Raw genomic sequence first — 18,161 nt, 5'->3', positions numbered from 1 at the left:
GGCCACCTAGGGTAATTAAAGGATCAAATGCTCCTGTGCTATATTGTAAGCATTTAAAAAGCACCAGTCCCACTAATAGAAACATCTTGTTGGCTTTCTCTGAAGAAAATCTGAATAGAGAATAGAATTCTATTAATGAGTGAGGCAAATCTCCATTAGTTCCTTTTAAAAAAAGAAAATCTTCCTGATAAATAACATTTAAAGCAGATTTCAGGGCACTCTCTAGAAATAGAGATCACATATATTGACTCTGAAATATTAGACTATGTCCAATACAAACCAAGACTAGCTGGGTTGAAATGAAGCATTTTTTTTCCTTTGTGGCAGAAAAGTTCTTCTATGTGTTAAGTGCTTTACGGCTTCCTGATATCATAGCATGTTAGAGCTAGAAATGATTTTCAACGTCATCTAGTATGACCCCCTCACTTAGAGGAGAAAACTGAAGGTGTTTAAAACAAAACAAAAAAAAAAGGCCAGAAGAATCTTCAAGAACATTCCAGTTGCTGTCCAGAAACATTACAAATCAGCCTTTTTAGATGCTGCAGCAAAAGCGAAAACTCCAGCCTTGCCTTCATCTTTGACTCATAGGAAAGGTGTAAATCCCACCCACGTAGTTAAAGCTTTCTTGCTGAACTCCTGCTTATTTTGAATTGAACAAAGGCTAAAAAGCCCATTGTGAAATGTTTGTTTGGAGGGCCAGGATCTAAACTTGCATTCCTTGTCATGGTCAGTTTTTTAAAAGAAGATGACAGATTGGAGTCACGGAAGAGGAGAGACTCCAGCAATGCTAGACATAAGAGACCATCAGAAGAGGATGCTCTTTCTTTCTGGCTTGCTGTTGTTATTTTTATTTTCCACGTACTCCCCAGGGTATCAGGTTTATCACCATGGCTGGGATGGGGCTTGGAATGTGGTGGACAATATGACAACAATTTCCTTCCTGGTGTGTCCCTGAATGGCCAGCACAGTCAACGCATAATCAGACAATCTAGAGCTGCACTGTTGCTGTTGACAACTTCATTATGCCTGTGATATTCAACTGGGTAATTCATCTCTCCAGCTTGGCAATATGTCCTGATATGCCTAAATGGGTTCAATGTAATTTTGTAAGCTTTTGAAGATGCTTCCTCTTCCCTTGTGAGACACGATACACACTGTCTCCCCTTGTGCTTAGCTTTGTCCTAATATGGGAAACAATGATAACTGCCACCAGGAAATAGCGTTGCCTTGTTCAGCTCTTTAGTGCGGATGAGTCTCCAGACCACAAAGGCAGGAAATATTAGTGATTGGAATGACACAGTAGGTCACTTAATGTCCCTTGTAACTGCCTTTTTTTAATTTTATTTTTATTTTTTGGCCTGCCTCTGCATTTAACCTTCATATAACCAGGGCATTTTTCTACAAAATCAGATGGCCTTGCCAAGGATGTAAAAATAGATAATTAATGGTTCTGGGGGAGGGTGCTGGCCTTTGGCATGATATGTCTACCATCACCAATACTGTTCTGAAATGGAAGAAGCAGATGAGAAATTAGAAATATGAGCATGCATAGCATCCAACACCGATGCTGCACTTTTTCTTTACACTGGGCAAAAGTATAAAATGCATTCCTCTGAGTAATCTTTAATTCTGCTCAATTAAACCTATATGTATTGAAAATTATCTACCACGCAAAGGGCCCCAATCCAAGAGCTGAGAGGGAAATTCAAAAATCAGTGAGGCCCGGGTCCTGCCGTCATGGGGATTTCAATCCAGTAAGAGAATTACGTAGAGCCCCAAGTAACTCTAATGAAGTTAGGCTGTGCTGAGAGTGTTAACACTGTTATAAATACTACAAGGAGGGAGGAGAAAGACACTCATTCCACTGGGAACATAAAAGAGAGGTAAATAGGCGGTCTTCAGGGCCACTTTCCTTATTCCACCAGCCAATCTGTATTCTTTTAAGAAAATCTGGTCTGCTGAGAATCTTATTGGAGTCAACTTCTTAGTTCTGAGAGTTAGGACTACTCATCTATCCAATTTCTAAGTGCTTGCTGGTCGTCTTTGATAATGATCTGTTCCCAAGTATCTCAAATGAAAATGGAGAAGATAGCATAAAGATAGGTCAAAGAGTCTTTCAGCTTATTCTTTTATCTTTTTATCTACCTGTATTCTTGACTTTATACAGCTAAATTCTCCTAAGTGGACTCCCGTTGGCAAGTAGAAAATAGCGACTGAATCTGTGACTTTTAACTACAGGTATTTCAATATTAAGATTTTCTTTACAAAGAAAATGAGGAGGAAGAAAAAACATAAACAAAGGAGTAAGAGGAGGAGGAGGGGTCTGTCTAAAATTGAGTAGTCATTTATCCTTCAGTATTTTGACTAATCAACTCAACCATTTTGACTTGTCTATTGAATAGTCACCTTATGAATTCCAGCTTCCATGCCTACTGGTGAAGATTCATATGATTTGATGGGTAGCTGTACATATACATAGGGTTTTGAAAAAGCTGAAACCCTGAAGTCTGATAAATGTTTTATTTTTTTATCTAGACAAACATTGGTTTATGAATTATCAAATACTAGAGTATTAACCATTTCATTTTCAAATTGTTTGAGAATTCTGCATAACATCCTTAAAGTAATCCAAGACACAAAAATCATCTTCGGCTTTGAAGCACCAATAAAAGACTTCCCCAGAGGAACGGCCAAAATGCGTGTTGTAAATGGAGAGGGATACCAACATCTCTGCCGTGGATAATAGTCCTCTACCACAACTGCACTACAGTCCAGATATCACTATACAAAGGCATGATTGAGGTCCAATTAGCCACCAACCTATTACACATGTTATTCATTATGACCAGATCTAGTGCATCAAAGAATACAGATGGCCTAGGGATTGGTCATAAGAAGAAGCAACCTGTGCTGGCTCCTTTTAAAGAGATTTAGGTGAATACTGCCACCTATTGATAGGTGAAATTTATGCTACAAATTCCTACTCTGACCTGATGTGCTAATGCTTATCAGAGCAGATCTCATTTCTCGGCCAAAGCATTTTATTAGCCCAAATTTCATAATTATGTACATGTTTTTGATGAAAAATAATTATGTTACATTAATGTAAAGCAACTAATGAAATGTATTATATTTATTATATTATTATACATGTTATGTATTATTTCTTATTTCTTGGCAGAGGAATGGGGTGGAAATACCACAAACTTTGCAGAGACCTGGGTTTGAGTCTCAGCTCAGTCCCTAAATGCACATAAACAAGGTGATTAATCTCTCTAAACCTTAGTTTCCTCATCGATAAAAAGTGGATAATCCTACTTTGTAGGCTGTGAGAATTCAGTGATACCATTGCATGGCACATAGAAGGTATTTAATAAATGGCAGCATTTATTATTATTTTCCCACTGAGCTATTAAAAGTAACTATTTTGATGCAATGATTGGTAATATGACAAACCACATCATGTATCAGACTCCGGTGAACTCTTCCACATGGTTCAATTATCCTTTGGCAATGCTACTTGTCTAGTATAGTATCTTTGACATCCAAAATTAAGACAGTGTGAACATAAATATTAGAACCTGAAGTGTGCCAATTGAGAAAATGAGGATAAATGGGCTTCATTACCAAATGTCTCCTGACTGCCCTAGAGGATATATGGGGCCGAGCAGATAAAGAATTATGATAAAATGTTGGAGCTGCATATAAATGGGGCTTTGTGACCTGCTGGATAAGGTTGAGACTTAGAGCCAGACCCAGGAGGCTCACATTCCTTCCTCGGCATGGTGTGGGGGATCCTGGGCTCATACAGACAATAGGGGATTCATAGCTTGAGAATTCTAATGATGACTGAAAGGAGGGTGGCAGCCAGGACAAGAAGGCTTTTCAGAAGCATGGACTCTGATTATCACGTCGGTGCTACAGCCCAGTGAGAGGCTGCTGAGAGGATGGATGAAGCCGTTCTTGGAAAGCTTTCAGTGAAGTGTTTGTAACCTCCTTTAAGAGAATCCCGTTTCTCATAAATGTGGCACTGGAAAATCCCACATGATTAGTTCAGATAAACACTCTGTCATCGGATTGCACTACCAGGAATATGGGCCATCTCTTTTGAAGAGTCTTTTGAATGCAGTGTGTCTCGTCTCCAAGACTTAGAGAAAATTCCGAAAGAGGCTTTCTCAGGATATTTTGGGACCATTACTTTTAGTCTGAAAGGTCAATTGGTACTTAAAACAAAATAATCAAGAACTAGCATGCCCGTGAGCAGTCTGCATCTTTTCTTTAGAGAGAGAAAAAAAAAAGTCTGCTTTGGATTGAATAGCCAATGCACTCCCCCACCCCTTTTCTTTTTTCTTTGGGGATTAGAAATTGAGAGGGAGGAGGAGGAAGAGTTTCACATTCATTACTAACAACTTCGCACATAATAAGTATATTCAGATACACCCTGGGGTGTTAGTTTTCTTTTCCTATTTTTTTGTCTCCTTTTTAGCAGCTTTTGGTAAGTAGCACATTTTATTTTTTAAAAAAGAATTGGAGCCGTTATTGAGTAGCCGCGCCCTAAGGAAGGTCAAGAGATTAGGGAACGGAAGAAGGCTGGCCAGGCTCTTTGCTGACCACAGTAAGGGAATGCCACTTCTTATAATTTAATTTTGAGATCCTGATGAAAAGGCACTCCCTAAGAAAAAAAAATCTTTACTGAAAAAAAAGTGAAAAATTGTTAGAAAATAGCCATCAAAAAGTGATCAATTTAAATTTATGTCTAACAAACAAACCACATGGAACTAACCACAGGGCAGACATGCATTTGCAGCGATATATGGACATTCTCAAAATATGGTCAGGATTTTGCAGGGGAAAGTGGACATTACTGGCTTCTAATATTGGTGGGCTTTGGCCTAATTTTATAAGTATTCTGAAATTCTAAACATCATATGTTACAAATCAGAGGAGAGTATACTAAAAGAAACCTTTGAATTTAACTGGTCCAACTCTCTCATTTCACAAGTGGGAATAAGGAAGCCTAATGGTAAAAAGTAACTTGCCCAAGATCACGCAGCTGGTGAGGGGCAGCTCAAGGACTCAAGTTCAAACTCCCCATTCCCAGACCCAGGTTCTTTCCAATGAGCTAAACAACTGCAGTGGGAAACCACAAACTCTCACATTTAATGGAAACCCTGTACCCATGCCCCCTGGAAATGGCCCTGAATGTTGCTAGAGGCAGCTCATCTGTCACAGCCTGGACTGAAGTCTTTACCTGGTACTAAATGGGTTCTTCAAAGCATTCTATGAATGTCTAGGCACATTGACATGACTCCAAGGACTCAGCTTCTGTTCTTTTATCTGTCTTAGAAAAAAAGAGCACAGACCATAACCTGCATGCCATAATCATCTCTAGGTGTATATACTAGAATAAATTAATGTCATCATCATCCGCCATCATGTAGGCTAAAACTTTAAGTCACCTTCAACTTGTCTCTCTCTCTCATCCTCCCCGTCCCCCACCTATACTATTGACAATCCTGTAAGTTCTATCTCCAAAGATAGGACTTTCATCTCCTAATTTACATCTTCACGGGCCTTCATATCATTAGTGTCTTCCTGCTTCTGGGTTCTCACCACTATCCACGATGGCCAGGCCAGGTGGATCCTAATCAACTGTTCTGGCATTCTCCTGCTTAGAAAACTGTCACCTATGGCATAACGTCCACACTCTTTTACATGGCATTCAAGCTCTCCCCAGTTTAGCTCCTGCTTACTTTTTGAGACAAATTCTATCAGCTCTTCCCTACTTTATTCACTCCAGTCCACTGGACTACTTGTCATTCCCTAAGAGCCCTGGAACTCTGCCTTGACACTATGCCTTGACTCCAAACCTGTTTCTTCTTTTCAACCTGTAGAGAGATCTTCATTCCTCCAGTTCCAGTTCAAATGCCACCTTCTCGGTGAATCTATTCTATGCGTTACAGAAAGAAGTAATAATTCCATGTTCCCTTAGCACATTGCTCATACTTTTTTATGGCACTTAATTCTGCCTTGTATTATAATCGGTTGCATATCTCTTGCTAAATATATCTCTTTTATCTTTGAAAAGATGCCCTGTTCATCTTTGAATGGGAGCAATGCGCCCTCCCAACCACATTGCTTCATTTAATACACTGCATATAATAAATGATTTTCTTTCTTAACCTTTACTGAGCACTTACTAGGGCAGGAGGTGTAGTGGCTGAAGGAGAAAGATGCAAAATAAAACACAATCCCTGCCTTTAAAGGAGCCTTTAATTGAATCAGTGAGACACATTCGCAAATACCCTAAGCAAGTTAAATAACTGTGGGGGTGGAATTGGGTGGAGGGGAAGTTCTGAGTGTGGAACAAACATTCTCAGTGTTCCAAATGAGAACATTGGTATTATGACATGGAGGGTGGAGTCATGGGGGAGGAGTAGAAGGAAAGAAAGGGCAAAGCTGCCTTTAGATCCCATCTCGTGCTGTAGTCATTATTAGAGTCTTCTCTAGGTCTGGCTAATCTCACTTATACTTCCCTCAGAACCAGAGAAATCTTCCTAAAACAAGACTCTGATCATTTAACTCCCTGTTCAAGTGTTTGATGTTCAGTGAATCAAGCATCAGATAATTGCAGGCTTATGCTAAGAGTTATAGAGTACCAGTTTGCAGAGATGAGACGAAGTCCAGGAAACAGTCAGAGAACAAAAAGGAAGAACATCCTGTAAAAGTGCTAGAAAGTGGGAGACAAAGTAAGAGTGTGATCAATGTGGGCTGAGATTAATCCAGAAGGATTAATTGGAGGAGGCAAGCCTTCTGTGGATGGTCACTTGGCAAGAAAGATTAGACATACCAAGAGAACTTTAAGATTCCTTTCAATTCTGAGACCCCATTTCCCATTATTCCTCCAGGTGATTTATGTATTCATTCAAAAAATACATGCTAAGCACTTCAACAAAACATCAAATATTTATTGAATGCCTTCTATGTGCCACGAACTCTGCTAAACCCTGGACATACAGCAGAGAATAAGAGACTTTGCACTTAAACTCTGACAATATAATGGGGATGACTGATGCTAAACAATGAATGCAATAAAATATAATGGATATAATGATGGCAGAATATAAGGTGTCATGCTTTCAGACCACAGAACAGGGACCCTAACAGCCTAAGGGCTAGAAAAATATCTCTGAGAGTTGATGTTTAAGCCAAGATTCCAAAGCTGTACAGGAGTTAGCCAGACATAAGGAACTGAGCATCCAGGCAGAAGAACACCCATCGTATTTGATGATCTGATTTTCAGAAAGAATATAGCATGTCCAAGGAACTAAGAGATATTCAAAAAAGCTACAGCATGGAATGCAAATAGAAAGGTAGTGAGAAATTAGGCTAGAGAGATAGGAAGAGCCAGAATATGGGAAATTTTTCTAGGGTATGTCGAGGAGTTTATACTTCATCAATAGGCTCTAAGTAACGTTAAAGTATGTAGCACAATGAATCTAACCTACTAAATAGTTATTGTCTACTGAAGAGTAGATTAATGAATAGTTGGATGAATTAATGAATTTCCTTTGCAATAAACATGAGCTTTTTGACTCAACTTGAGTATTTGCTGTAGAAAGTGTTGCTACTATTATCAGAGGCACTGTCCTCTTAGGTCTGTATGGCACGTGTAACTCATGACCCCTGTGAGGCAACCCCCTAACCTTAGTAGAGTTACTCAGTCACCTAGCTTACCACAGCAGATGTAATTCAAGTAAATCTGCATTAAAGCCAAAATGTTTCTAGATGAAAGTGTAGGTTTTTACCTGGCAATCATTTTGGCCTAGGCTGTGCAAGAGAAGCCAGACTCTTTCTTAATCCTTAATGAAAAACATAGCCCTCTAAGCCTCAAGGGCGTGAATATTACTAAATTAGATTATTCACAGTAATGCTTCCATGGACAAATAAATCCAAGGATAGAAAGTGATAGTAAATGTTCAAAAAAGATATTTTGCCTTTTAATAAGAAAAGAAAAGTAAGACAATTGTTAAAAGCTAAACCAAGCTCTTCCTTTTGGCCACCCAGGTTTTATGAGTCACTGAGCCCTGCCTCAGATCGGAGCTGCAGAACAGTCACCTGTTGGGGGCGAGCGAGCTATGGGGGGAGATAATATCTTTAGAAAGGGGGAGAGTTTGGGGAATACAATATGTCATTTCCAGGATTCTAAGCAATTACCAGGCCAAAGATTAACTCTCCACCCTCTTGTTTATGATCAAGAGACTTTCTCCTGATTTGCTACAGAGTCTCATTCAAAATTTGAGAGTTTATTTGGCTCCAGGTATAAATAACAGACTAGTCAGTGCCTAACAGAAGAGTCCAAAATTACTCCTGAAGTCATCACAGCAGCTGAACATTCATTTGGTAGAGAAAGAATCAGAACAGAGCTTTAGAAAGATTCTTAATGCTGTTGCTAGGGCCATGTGTTGCTGTGTGTGTGTGTGTACGCGCATGTGTGCAGTATTCGTATGTGCCATCAATCGGCAAGTCCCACCCCCCAACATAACAAGCAGCCTGTGAAGGTCATTTGCCATTTTATTTCAGTGAGAACCATTAAATATGCCTACATATGCAGCTTTCTAGGAAATCTTTTTGTGTCTTTCATTAGTCATGTAAAGCACAATGCTGTGAAAGGAGCCGGCTATACCCATATGTGGCTGGCATAGAAGCAGCACTGGAATCATCTTCCTGAGACTGAGCCTCTTGCTGCCCTAAGTCCCACATCTGCTGACTACTTTCTCTGAACCTGCTCAGACAAAAACCCAAGCACAGTTTCAGCAGCCCTGACTGGATTTAGAGCTTTCTTTAGATGCCCCCTAGCTCCCGCTAGGAGCTTGTAAGGAATTGCGCAGGTGCCCTGTGGTAAAGGGATGTGACTGCTACCTGTGTGCTTCTGGTCCGAGACAGCTGTGGAAACAAGGGGGTGTCTGGCCCCAGAAGGGCTGTAGATCATTTGCACTCACAGATTGCTGGATGAGCTCTTGGATGCCAGACAATATTTCTTTCCCTGCCGTTGATGTAGTGACCGACTGCCCCTCTGCTCACCCCGAGTGACAGTTGGTTCGGATTCAGTCTTGTTTGCCATGAAGCTAGATGTCTCTGCAAGCCGTTTCAAATGGTCCTCACAGATACGATAGGCTAAACACACACTGAAGTCATGGTATCCTTTTACTACACGCACACAAGCTACAGGAATCAAACCTTCCCCAGGCTGCAGTCTAGAGAATACACCTAGCCTCTGAGCCAAGCTGTTTACCTCTCCCTTTCTCTCCCCATGCATCATTTGCTCTTTTATTTTGCATTAAGAGTAGCTTCGTGATCATGGACTTCGTCTCTCGCCTGTAGTGATCCTGTTCGCATTTCATTCTTTACGCAGAATAGGAAGGAAGTTCGCTTGCTTTGCACAGAGGCTGAGCCACAGGAGAAAGGAAAGCCAATGTGATTTATTGAATGAAAGCACTGGACAATTACCAACAACTTGTTCCTCTGCTGCCTCAAACAGCATAAACTGGTAAGTCAAATTTATTGTTGTCTTTCTTCATATGAATATGGGGCTTTCTTAGTCGCTGATTATTTTTAATGTGTGTATGTGTTGCTGTGGCTTAAATAAAACTTAAAAATCTGCATCCTCCGAAGTTAGCTGCAGGTGGTCCATGAAGAATACACACGGGCACACACACACACACACATAGTGGTCTGCAATTGTACATACACGTCCCTGTGGAGAGACAGGACGGGGGTAGGGAAGCCCCATTTCTGATAATTGGGCATTTTATTTGCAGGAAGCTTAATCACATTAAGTGCTTGCATAACTGATTAGCATTAGCTATGAAAAATACATTACTGTTTTTTTGTGTAAAATTATTTTCCAGTCAGGTTCCTGAGTCCCTAACAAAACACCTGTTGGGTCAGGTAAAGATGAGTTCCATCGTGCTGATAATCCTGAATGCAAACCCAGATATATTACTGTCTTTAATCCAGTTTTCAGACTGGGCAAGCAGAGCGGAATGCTAGCACTCTGTTCATCCTGGGTGAGCGTGCCCATAAATAACATTATGACTGTGATACTGAGGATATCTGCCAAAGGAATCAATGGACATGTGTTTAAACCCTTGCTTGATCCACCACTACTTTTGCATCTATGTTATTTAAGTCTTTTCTTTATTTCATAAAAGATATAGGGTTGATGAGGTGCACTGGGTTCAAAGTGGGATGTTCTAAGTATCCAGTTACCCGCGCTGATCATTGGCCTGGTCAGAGTCATCAGGAGCTCCACTGATAATCAAGGCTGAGTTTGCTTCTGTACTGGGCTCCAAAAATCCCCATACTCACTTGGTTTCTTCATTTTCTAAATAAGATATAGGCCAACCTCAGCAGAGAGAGAAAGTGAATGTAGAAAGATCTTGCTTTTCTTACCACCGTCCCCGCCCCCACCAGTCTCCTTAGTCTTTTGTTTGCCTGGCTACCCCAAGGCTTTATGGCAGCATCAATCCATCTCTGGTGAATTCAGAGTCCATATAAGTGTCATATAGAGTTTAATGTCTTTGGTGTACTCTATCTGCAGTAGAGATAGAGTACTGTATCTCTGGCTGTTCAGACAAAGTTGTGGCCTTGGGTGCTGACAAAGATGAATGATGTCAGAACAGTGAGCAGCATGTTTCTCTAAATAAAAACCAAAGTTAGGAAACTGGAGAGATGGGTGAAGTTTTGCCTGGTGGAAAGGATCTCCAAGCCACTCAATCACAAGAGCCAAGGTCATTCTCCCAGGTGATTTGGCCATTTCACAAATGATGGCATTCTAACAGCAAGGAGACCGAATTGCCTACTGGTTGCAAGACTGGTGAGATGTCAGGATAGCCGCATATTTGTGCTGGGTCCCAGATTAAAGATATGTCTTTTGGAAATTTCCTTAGCCTCTGTGGATCTCTGTTTTGCCATTCCTTCTATTCCTAATTGTTTCAAAGAAGACATGCTAAGCTCAATTAATGTACTCATGAGATACTACTTTAGGTTCTTTTGTTAAATGGTGCATTAAGTATTCAAGATCATTGTTCATGTACTTTAATCCAGGGGTCATTCATCAGAAATACACAGATGAGAGTTTATGTGAGGATAAGGGGATCCATGTCCCTTTCCTCATCTAAGAGATCCAGAACACTCTGAAGGAAGCATGGTCACACTTAGGGAATTAGAAGAGGAGAAAGGAGCTGAGAAGTGATGTTAAAAAAATTCAAATTCAAATAAATAGGTCATGTAAATAAATAGGATTTTTTAAAATATTGATTAGTGATAACTGACTTGCTATACTTATAACCCCAAGATCCTAAAGATCATCAATGTTTTGAAACAAACATGGAAGTATTTTTTTTCAGAGGGTAGTTCAGGTATGGGTATAATCCGTGTATTATAGAACTATGGCAACTTTCAGCTGCTCAAATTGCTCCTGTACCCATAAATTTGGAATTAGCAGCTGCCAATGTACTATGATTTGAGAACCTCTAGAAGGCTTATTTCCACCCCCCAAAATTTTTCCCATCTCTTTGTATTAGGGCACCTGAAATTCTTTCATCAGAGATTCAGTTAAGTATTGATATCTTTTTTATAAAATTCAAACATTTCTAGAGGAAATAGTAAAGTAAGCCACTGATACTTTATGATAAATGAGTGTATTAATTTTTTTCTACTTCAAAGATAACCCAAAGGATGTGGAATTAGTATTCTATTAATTATTCTGCTTTGTGTTTGCTTCATACCTGTCTCTAAGAACTTCACTTATAATTATTATTTCACTCTTCATCAGAAAAATAAGTACCCTTCAGGCAAGTTATTTCCTTCTTTTATGGAATATCTGGATTAGACAATACCATCTAAATTTCCTATAGGCTTTTGAGAGTCACACTGTGGAAAACCAAACTCACTATCTTTTCCCTTTCTAAACTCACTTCTCTGCCTATGTTCCTTTAAAAAAAAAAAAAAAAAAAGTGTGGGGAAGGCGGGGAGGGTGACTATCATTCGCCCAGTCAGCTAATTTATCACAGAATTTATCACTGGGTTTCCTGATCTCTCTAGCCCCTTCATCCGATCACTAACAAAATTTAGTCCATTTTATGTCCTTCGTCCTTTGAATCCGTCCAGCCCACTCCATCCCCACTGCCACAAGCTTTAGTTGAAGTCGCCAGCTCTCATGGGGTAATTTTTTAAGAGCTTCATACTTGGTTGTCCCCCACCACTGTTCCTACATCTCTCCCCTTTCCAGCAATCCTCTAGTTGCTACCAGAGCAATTCTCTAAAAAAGCAAATCTCAATTTTTACTTCAAAGTCTCCAGTGCTGCCCTGTTGGGTACAGGTTAAAGTCTATGATTCTTATCGTGGCATAAGGGTCCTTTGGTGGTCTGGCCCTGCTACCTCTTTGGGCTTCTTTCCAAATGTCCTGGCATGGTTGATGAAATGCACCACCGTGAGTGTCAGAGCCCAGAAAAATTTCATGGGGACCCTCACTGGCACTGACTTACCAATGTCACTATGATGTTTCCCATCTCTATATCCTAACCTGAACTATTATTCCTAGAATGCCCCTTTTGCCCTTCCTGCTAGTTAATTCCTCATTCATCATTCAAAATCCTCAGGCATCTCCTTCTCTAACCCATTTTCTCACCACCTCTTATCCAATGACCACATCCTGTCACCCAGAAAGTTCATCACTCACCCCTCTGTGCTACTTCTATGTCTTAGGTTTATTGAGAGAAGTGTTTAGAGGTTAAGATCTCAAATCTAGACTCATACTGCCTAGATTTGAATCCCAGATTTACTACCCTTTAGTAGTGCCTCAATTTCTAGCTATGTAAAATGGAGATACTAATAGTCCTTCCTCCACATGGCTGTGATGGGATTCAATAAGTTAATACATGTAAAAACACTGCAACACACTGAATGCTTATGTTTCTCCCAAAGCCAAATGTTGAAATCTTAACCCCCAAGGTGGTGGTATTAGGAACTGAGGCCTTCAGGAAGGTATTAGGTCATACCCCTCATCATTGAAGTTAGTGCGCATCCCCAGAGAGCTAACTAGTTCCTTCTACCATGTGAAGATACAGCAAGAGAGTTCTGTCTTTGAACCAGAAAGTCAGCCCTCACCAGACACCAAATCTTCTGGATGCCTTGGTCTTGGACTTTCCAGTCTCCAGAACTGTGAGAAATAAATGTGTACTGTTTATAAGCCACACAGTTTGTGGTATTTGGTTATAGCAGCCTGAAGGGACTAAGACATGCGTTATTCTAAATAGCACTTGGCTCATAGAAAGTGTTATAGAAGTGTATTAGTCTGTTTTCACATTGCTACTAAAGGAAATTTATAAAGGTAAGACTGGGTAATTATGAAGTAAAGAGGTTTAATGGAATCACAGTTCCACATGGCTGTGGAGGACTCACAATCATAGCAGAAGGCAAAGGAGAAGCAAAGACACATCTTACATGGCAACAGGCAAGAGCACTTGTGCAGGGGAACTCCCATTTAAAAAACCATCAGATCTCATGAGACTTATTCACTACCATGAGAATGGTATGGGGGAAACCGCCCCCATGATTCAATTATCTCCACCTAGTCCTGCCCTTGACATGTGGGGATTATTACAATTCAGGGTGAAATTTGACTGGAGACACAGTCAAGCCATATCAAGAAATATAAGCTAGTATTATTAGTCCATAATTTCACATACCACACTATTGCATAGCTATGCATTTGCATAATTGACTACCTTTCTAGCCTATGAGCTCCTTGGGAACACGTAGGGTAACCAGCTCATTTCAATTTCCCTAGGACTGTCCCAGTTTTAGCTCTGAAAGTTCTGCATCCTGGAAACACTCTCTCAGTCCTGAACAAACTAAAACAGTTGGTTACCCTATGTGGGATACTGTCTTACTTACTTTCAATCCCTTGGGTCTATCACAGGATACAGGTTACAAAGTAGATCATCCATAAGTACTTGATGAACTGTAGAATCAATACTAATCGTCTTTCTATCCTCTTCTTCATAAACAAATGCTTTCATACATCAAAAATAGTGTTCCTCTTGACATGGAGTTACAGCTGACTTTTCAAAACTTGTCACTTAATATATATACATTAAAGGGCACAGGAACTAGAAAAGTGGCTTCCATTCTGTGTCATCATTGTAATAGAATTGGCCACCCTTTCACACTAAAAGACACACCTGTTATGTTAACAGCAGGCGGGGAATGGAAAGAGTCTAACTTCCTTTTCTGCCTAGTCACAGGCAGGTTGAAGGCTTAAGGTCCCCTAGTTCACATCACAGCTAGAAGAGCAATCTTTTCCCGGTCAGAAATGTCCCTCTCACTGACTATATCTGTCTACCCAGCTGTCAAACATGGTTAGAACTCCTATTTTGAATATGCTGTGTCTTACCACTGCTTCTCATCCAGACTGGCTCAGATCTTTTGTCACAGTACAAATATGCTGAGAAAGTCCCACAACCCAAGCTCCAGTGAAACATGACCTCTGGAGGTGTCAGGACTCGCAACATGGTAAGAAGTCTTGACTTCAGAATCAAGATCTAGGAAGATGAAGCTGACAGGCAGCCAGATCAAGGTCCCTTAGAATTAATAATAGCAGAGTTGTTATAAGCATGGACTTTGGAGCCAGAGTTCAAATCCTGCTGCTCCATTTACTGGCTGTAACATCTTGGACAGGTTAGCTAACCTCTCTGGGCCTCAGTAAAATGAGAATATAGTTAAAAGTAGCTATTTCCTCAGAGAGTTATTGTTATATCTTGTTTTAGCATGTACAAACAAAACTTAAGGTAAAGCCAATTGCAAATGATATATTGGATATTGACATACAACCTCAGGGCATCAAGAGTGAAGAAAAAAGGGAAGTGAGTCAAGGAAGAAAGGAAAACAAAGGTGGCTGTAACTGAAATAGCAATTGCCTCACAAGAAGACACATCTTGTTGTTCTTTTGTATGCATTGGCTTCCAGGTAGCCCTCAGAACAATCTACAACAAGGAATAGAGAGGAAATTATCTACAGGCTACTGAAAGTCTCCTGTGTCTCACCGGTCCAATTTTCTCCATTTTAGTGGTGTTAGTCTCTTAGGGTAGCCACAAGCAAAGCTAAGGCCTCCGTGGGTCTTGATGGGTCAGGGCTGCTGCAGCTACTGTCACAACCAGCATGATGGGGGCCATGTCAAAACACGCCCCCTACCTGAGACAGCTGGTAGTGTTAGGAGACAGGATGATGGTGGCAATCGAGGCTCTCTGCTTATGTAAGCAGCAAAGCCCAGGGAACAGGTGGTTGTGAAGCCAATGTGAGGAGGCTCCACTCTGCACAGGCTACTCCTCATTTTGGACCTGCATTCTCCAGGCTACTGTATGATTTTTTTCCTATGTTTTCTTCTAAACATTTTATAGTTTTAGCTTTTACATTTAGGTCTAGGATCATCTATTTTAGGTTAATTTTTGTATATGATGTGAAATAGGGATTGAGGGTTTTTAAATTGTTTGGTATGGATATACCATTGTTTCAGTACAATTTGTTGGAAAGATTATCATTTTCCCTATTGAATTACCTTGACACCTTTTTCAGAAATGAATTGATCATATATGTATAGGTTGTTTCCAGGTTGTCTATTCTGTTTCATTCATCTATATTTCTATCTTTATGGTATTGTCTTTATCTATATGGCTATCCTTAATCCAATCCTATATGTCTTAATTACTGTAGCTTCATAGGAAGTTTTGAAATCACAACTTCCAACTTTGTTCTTCTTTTTCAAAATTGTTTTGGCTATTTTAGATCCTTTCCATTTCTATAAAAATTTGAGAATCTGCTTGTCAATTTCTACTAAAATAAAAAGCCGGCTAGGATTTTGATTGAGATTGCATGGAATATATAGGTCAGTTTGGAAGAACTGACACTTTAACAATACCTAGTCTTCCAATCCATGAGCAAGGTATGTGTGTGTGTGTGTGTATACACGTACACATTGTGTATATACATATATAGCTCTTCTTTAATTTCATTATTTAATATCATGTCATGTTCAGCATCCAGGCTTTTCATAAGTGGATTTTTGTAGATTTATCAGATTATTCTATGTAAACTTTCATGTCGTCTGCAAATGAAGACTATCTCACTTCTTTCTTTCCAATATATAGGTCTTTGACTTATTTTCCTTGCCCTACTTCACTGGCTAGGATGCCCAATACAGTAGAAAAAGTAGGAGTGGATATTTTTGCTTTGTTTCTGATCTTAGAAGAGCTTAATCTTTACTCAGTAAGTATGATATTGGTTATAGGTTTTAAAAGATTATCTTAATCAGGTTGAAGAAGTTCCCTTCCATTCCTGTAAAATTTTTTACCATGAATAAATGTATATTATGAAATCCAAATGCTTTTTATGAATCCATAGACATGATCATATAGTTTTTCCTCCTTATCCTCTCTTTTAATGTATTAAATTACATTGACATTAATGGGTAGATAAATGTTATACTAACCTTGCCTTCTTGGAATGAACCCTGGCTAGTCATGATGCATTATCCTTTTTATAATATACATTGCTGGATTTAATTTGCTAACATTTTGTTGAAATTTTTTGCCTCCATGTTCATGACAGACATTGGTCCATACCTTTGTTTTCATGTCTTGCCTTTTTCCTGGTTTTAGTATCAGGGCAGTACTAGCCTTGAAAATGAAGCCAAATTTTTGGAAGAGTTGTGTGTTGAATTGGTATCATTCCTTAAAGGTTTGGTAGGCTGTAACATTTAACATGGCATTTATTAAATATTTTAGGATACATTATTATCATGCAGAAAAAGAAAATGTAAAACTAGAAATTAACATTCCCATAAAAGGTAGTCTCCTAGCTAATATCTCCTAAAGCCTCGTCCTATAGCCAAGTTGTAGAGAACAGCCCACCTTTGACCAATCAGGAGAGTGGGGAAAAGATTACAAAAAGACACAAAGAAACTTTTGAGAATAATGTATATGTTCTTTATCTTGATTGTGACAGTGGTTTCATGAGTGAACACTTATGTCAAAGCTAATCAAATTGTACTTTTTAAAACATGCAGTTTATTTTATGTTAATTATACCTCAAAAGACCTGTTAAAAGGTAATAACTAATATTTATTGAACACCTATTTTTTCCAGCATGCTACTAAACAATGTATATGTATTTGCTCATTTAAAATTCTGATATCCCTTTTTGGACAATACATGACTATTACTATTAACGTGAGGAATAATATTAATTATGAGGAAATTGAGGTTCAGGAAAGCTAAGTAAGTTGCTCAAGGTCATATAGTTAATAAGTTAAAAAACCAAAACATAAAGTTCAATCAACCTTATATCAGAGTTGCTCAAGGTCATATAGTTAATAAGTTAAAAAGCTAAAACGTAAAGTTCAATCAACCTTATATCAGAGTCATACTTTTAATACTGTGCTTAAGACCACCATAAAGAATAAAATAAAATGTCCTGAATGGGATTGCCTAGGTTTTCTTCTAGGATTTTTATGGTTTTAGGTCTAACATTTAAGTCTTTAATCCATCTTGAATTAATGTTTGTGTACGGTGTAAGGAATGGATCCGGTTTCAGCTTTCTACATATGGCTAGCCAGCTTTTACAACACCATTTATTACGTAGGGAATCCTTTCCGCATTGCTTGTTTTTGTCAGGTTTGTCAAAGATCAGATGGTTGTAGATGTGTGGTGTTATTTCTCAGGCCTCTGTTCTGTTCCATTGGTCTATATCTCTGTTTTGATACTAGTACCATGCTGTTTTGGTCACTGTAGCCTTGTAGTATAGTTTGAAGTCAGGTAGCATGATGCCTGCAGCTTTTTCCCTTCTGCTTAGAATTGTCTTGGCAAGGCAGGCTCTTTTTTGGTTCCATATGAACTTTAAAGCAGTTTTTTTCCAATTCTGTGAAGAAAGTTATTGGTAGCTTGATGGGGATGGCATTGAATCTATAAATTACCTTGGGCAGTATGGCCATTTTCACGATATTGATTCTTCCTAACCATGAGCATGGAATGTTCTTCCATTTGTTTGTGTCCTTTATTTCATTGAGCAGAGATTTGTTATTCTCCTTGAAGAGGTCCTTC

The 18,161-nt window shown here is 39.3% G+C and overlaps 1 protein-coding gene across 1 annotated transcript in view; it reads left to right on the top strand.

The window, feature by feature from the left end:
* LOC108530304 (ankyrin repeat and fibronectin type-III domain-containing protein 1) overlaps positions 1-18,161 on the top strand; it is a 262,443-nt gene that overhangs the window by 98,803 nt on the left and 145,479 nt on the right. Inside the window, exon 4 of the mRNA XM_017873105.1 lies at positions 9,416-9,550. Within this exon, the coding sequence (XP_017728594.1) occupies positions 9,416-9,550 (135 nt within the window). The remainder of the gene's footprint in view (positions 1-9,415; positions 9,551-18,161) is intronic.

The sequence above is a fragment of the Rhinopithecus bieti genome, unplaced genomic scaffold (assembly GCF_001698545.2).
Source record: "Rhinopithecus bieti isolate Rb0 unplaced genomic scaffold, ASM169854v2 scaffold_7870, whole genome shotgun sequence".
NCBI lineage: Eukaryota > Metazoa > Chordata > Mammalia > Primates > Cercopithecidae > Rhinopithecus > Rhinopithecus bieti.
Note: the sequence above shows the minus strand (reverse complement) of the source record. Positions and strands in the feature narration are given on the sequence as shown.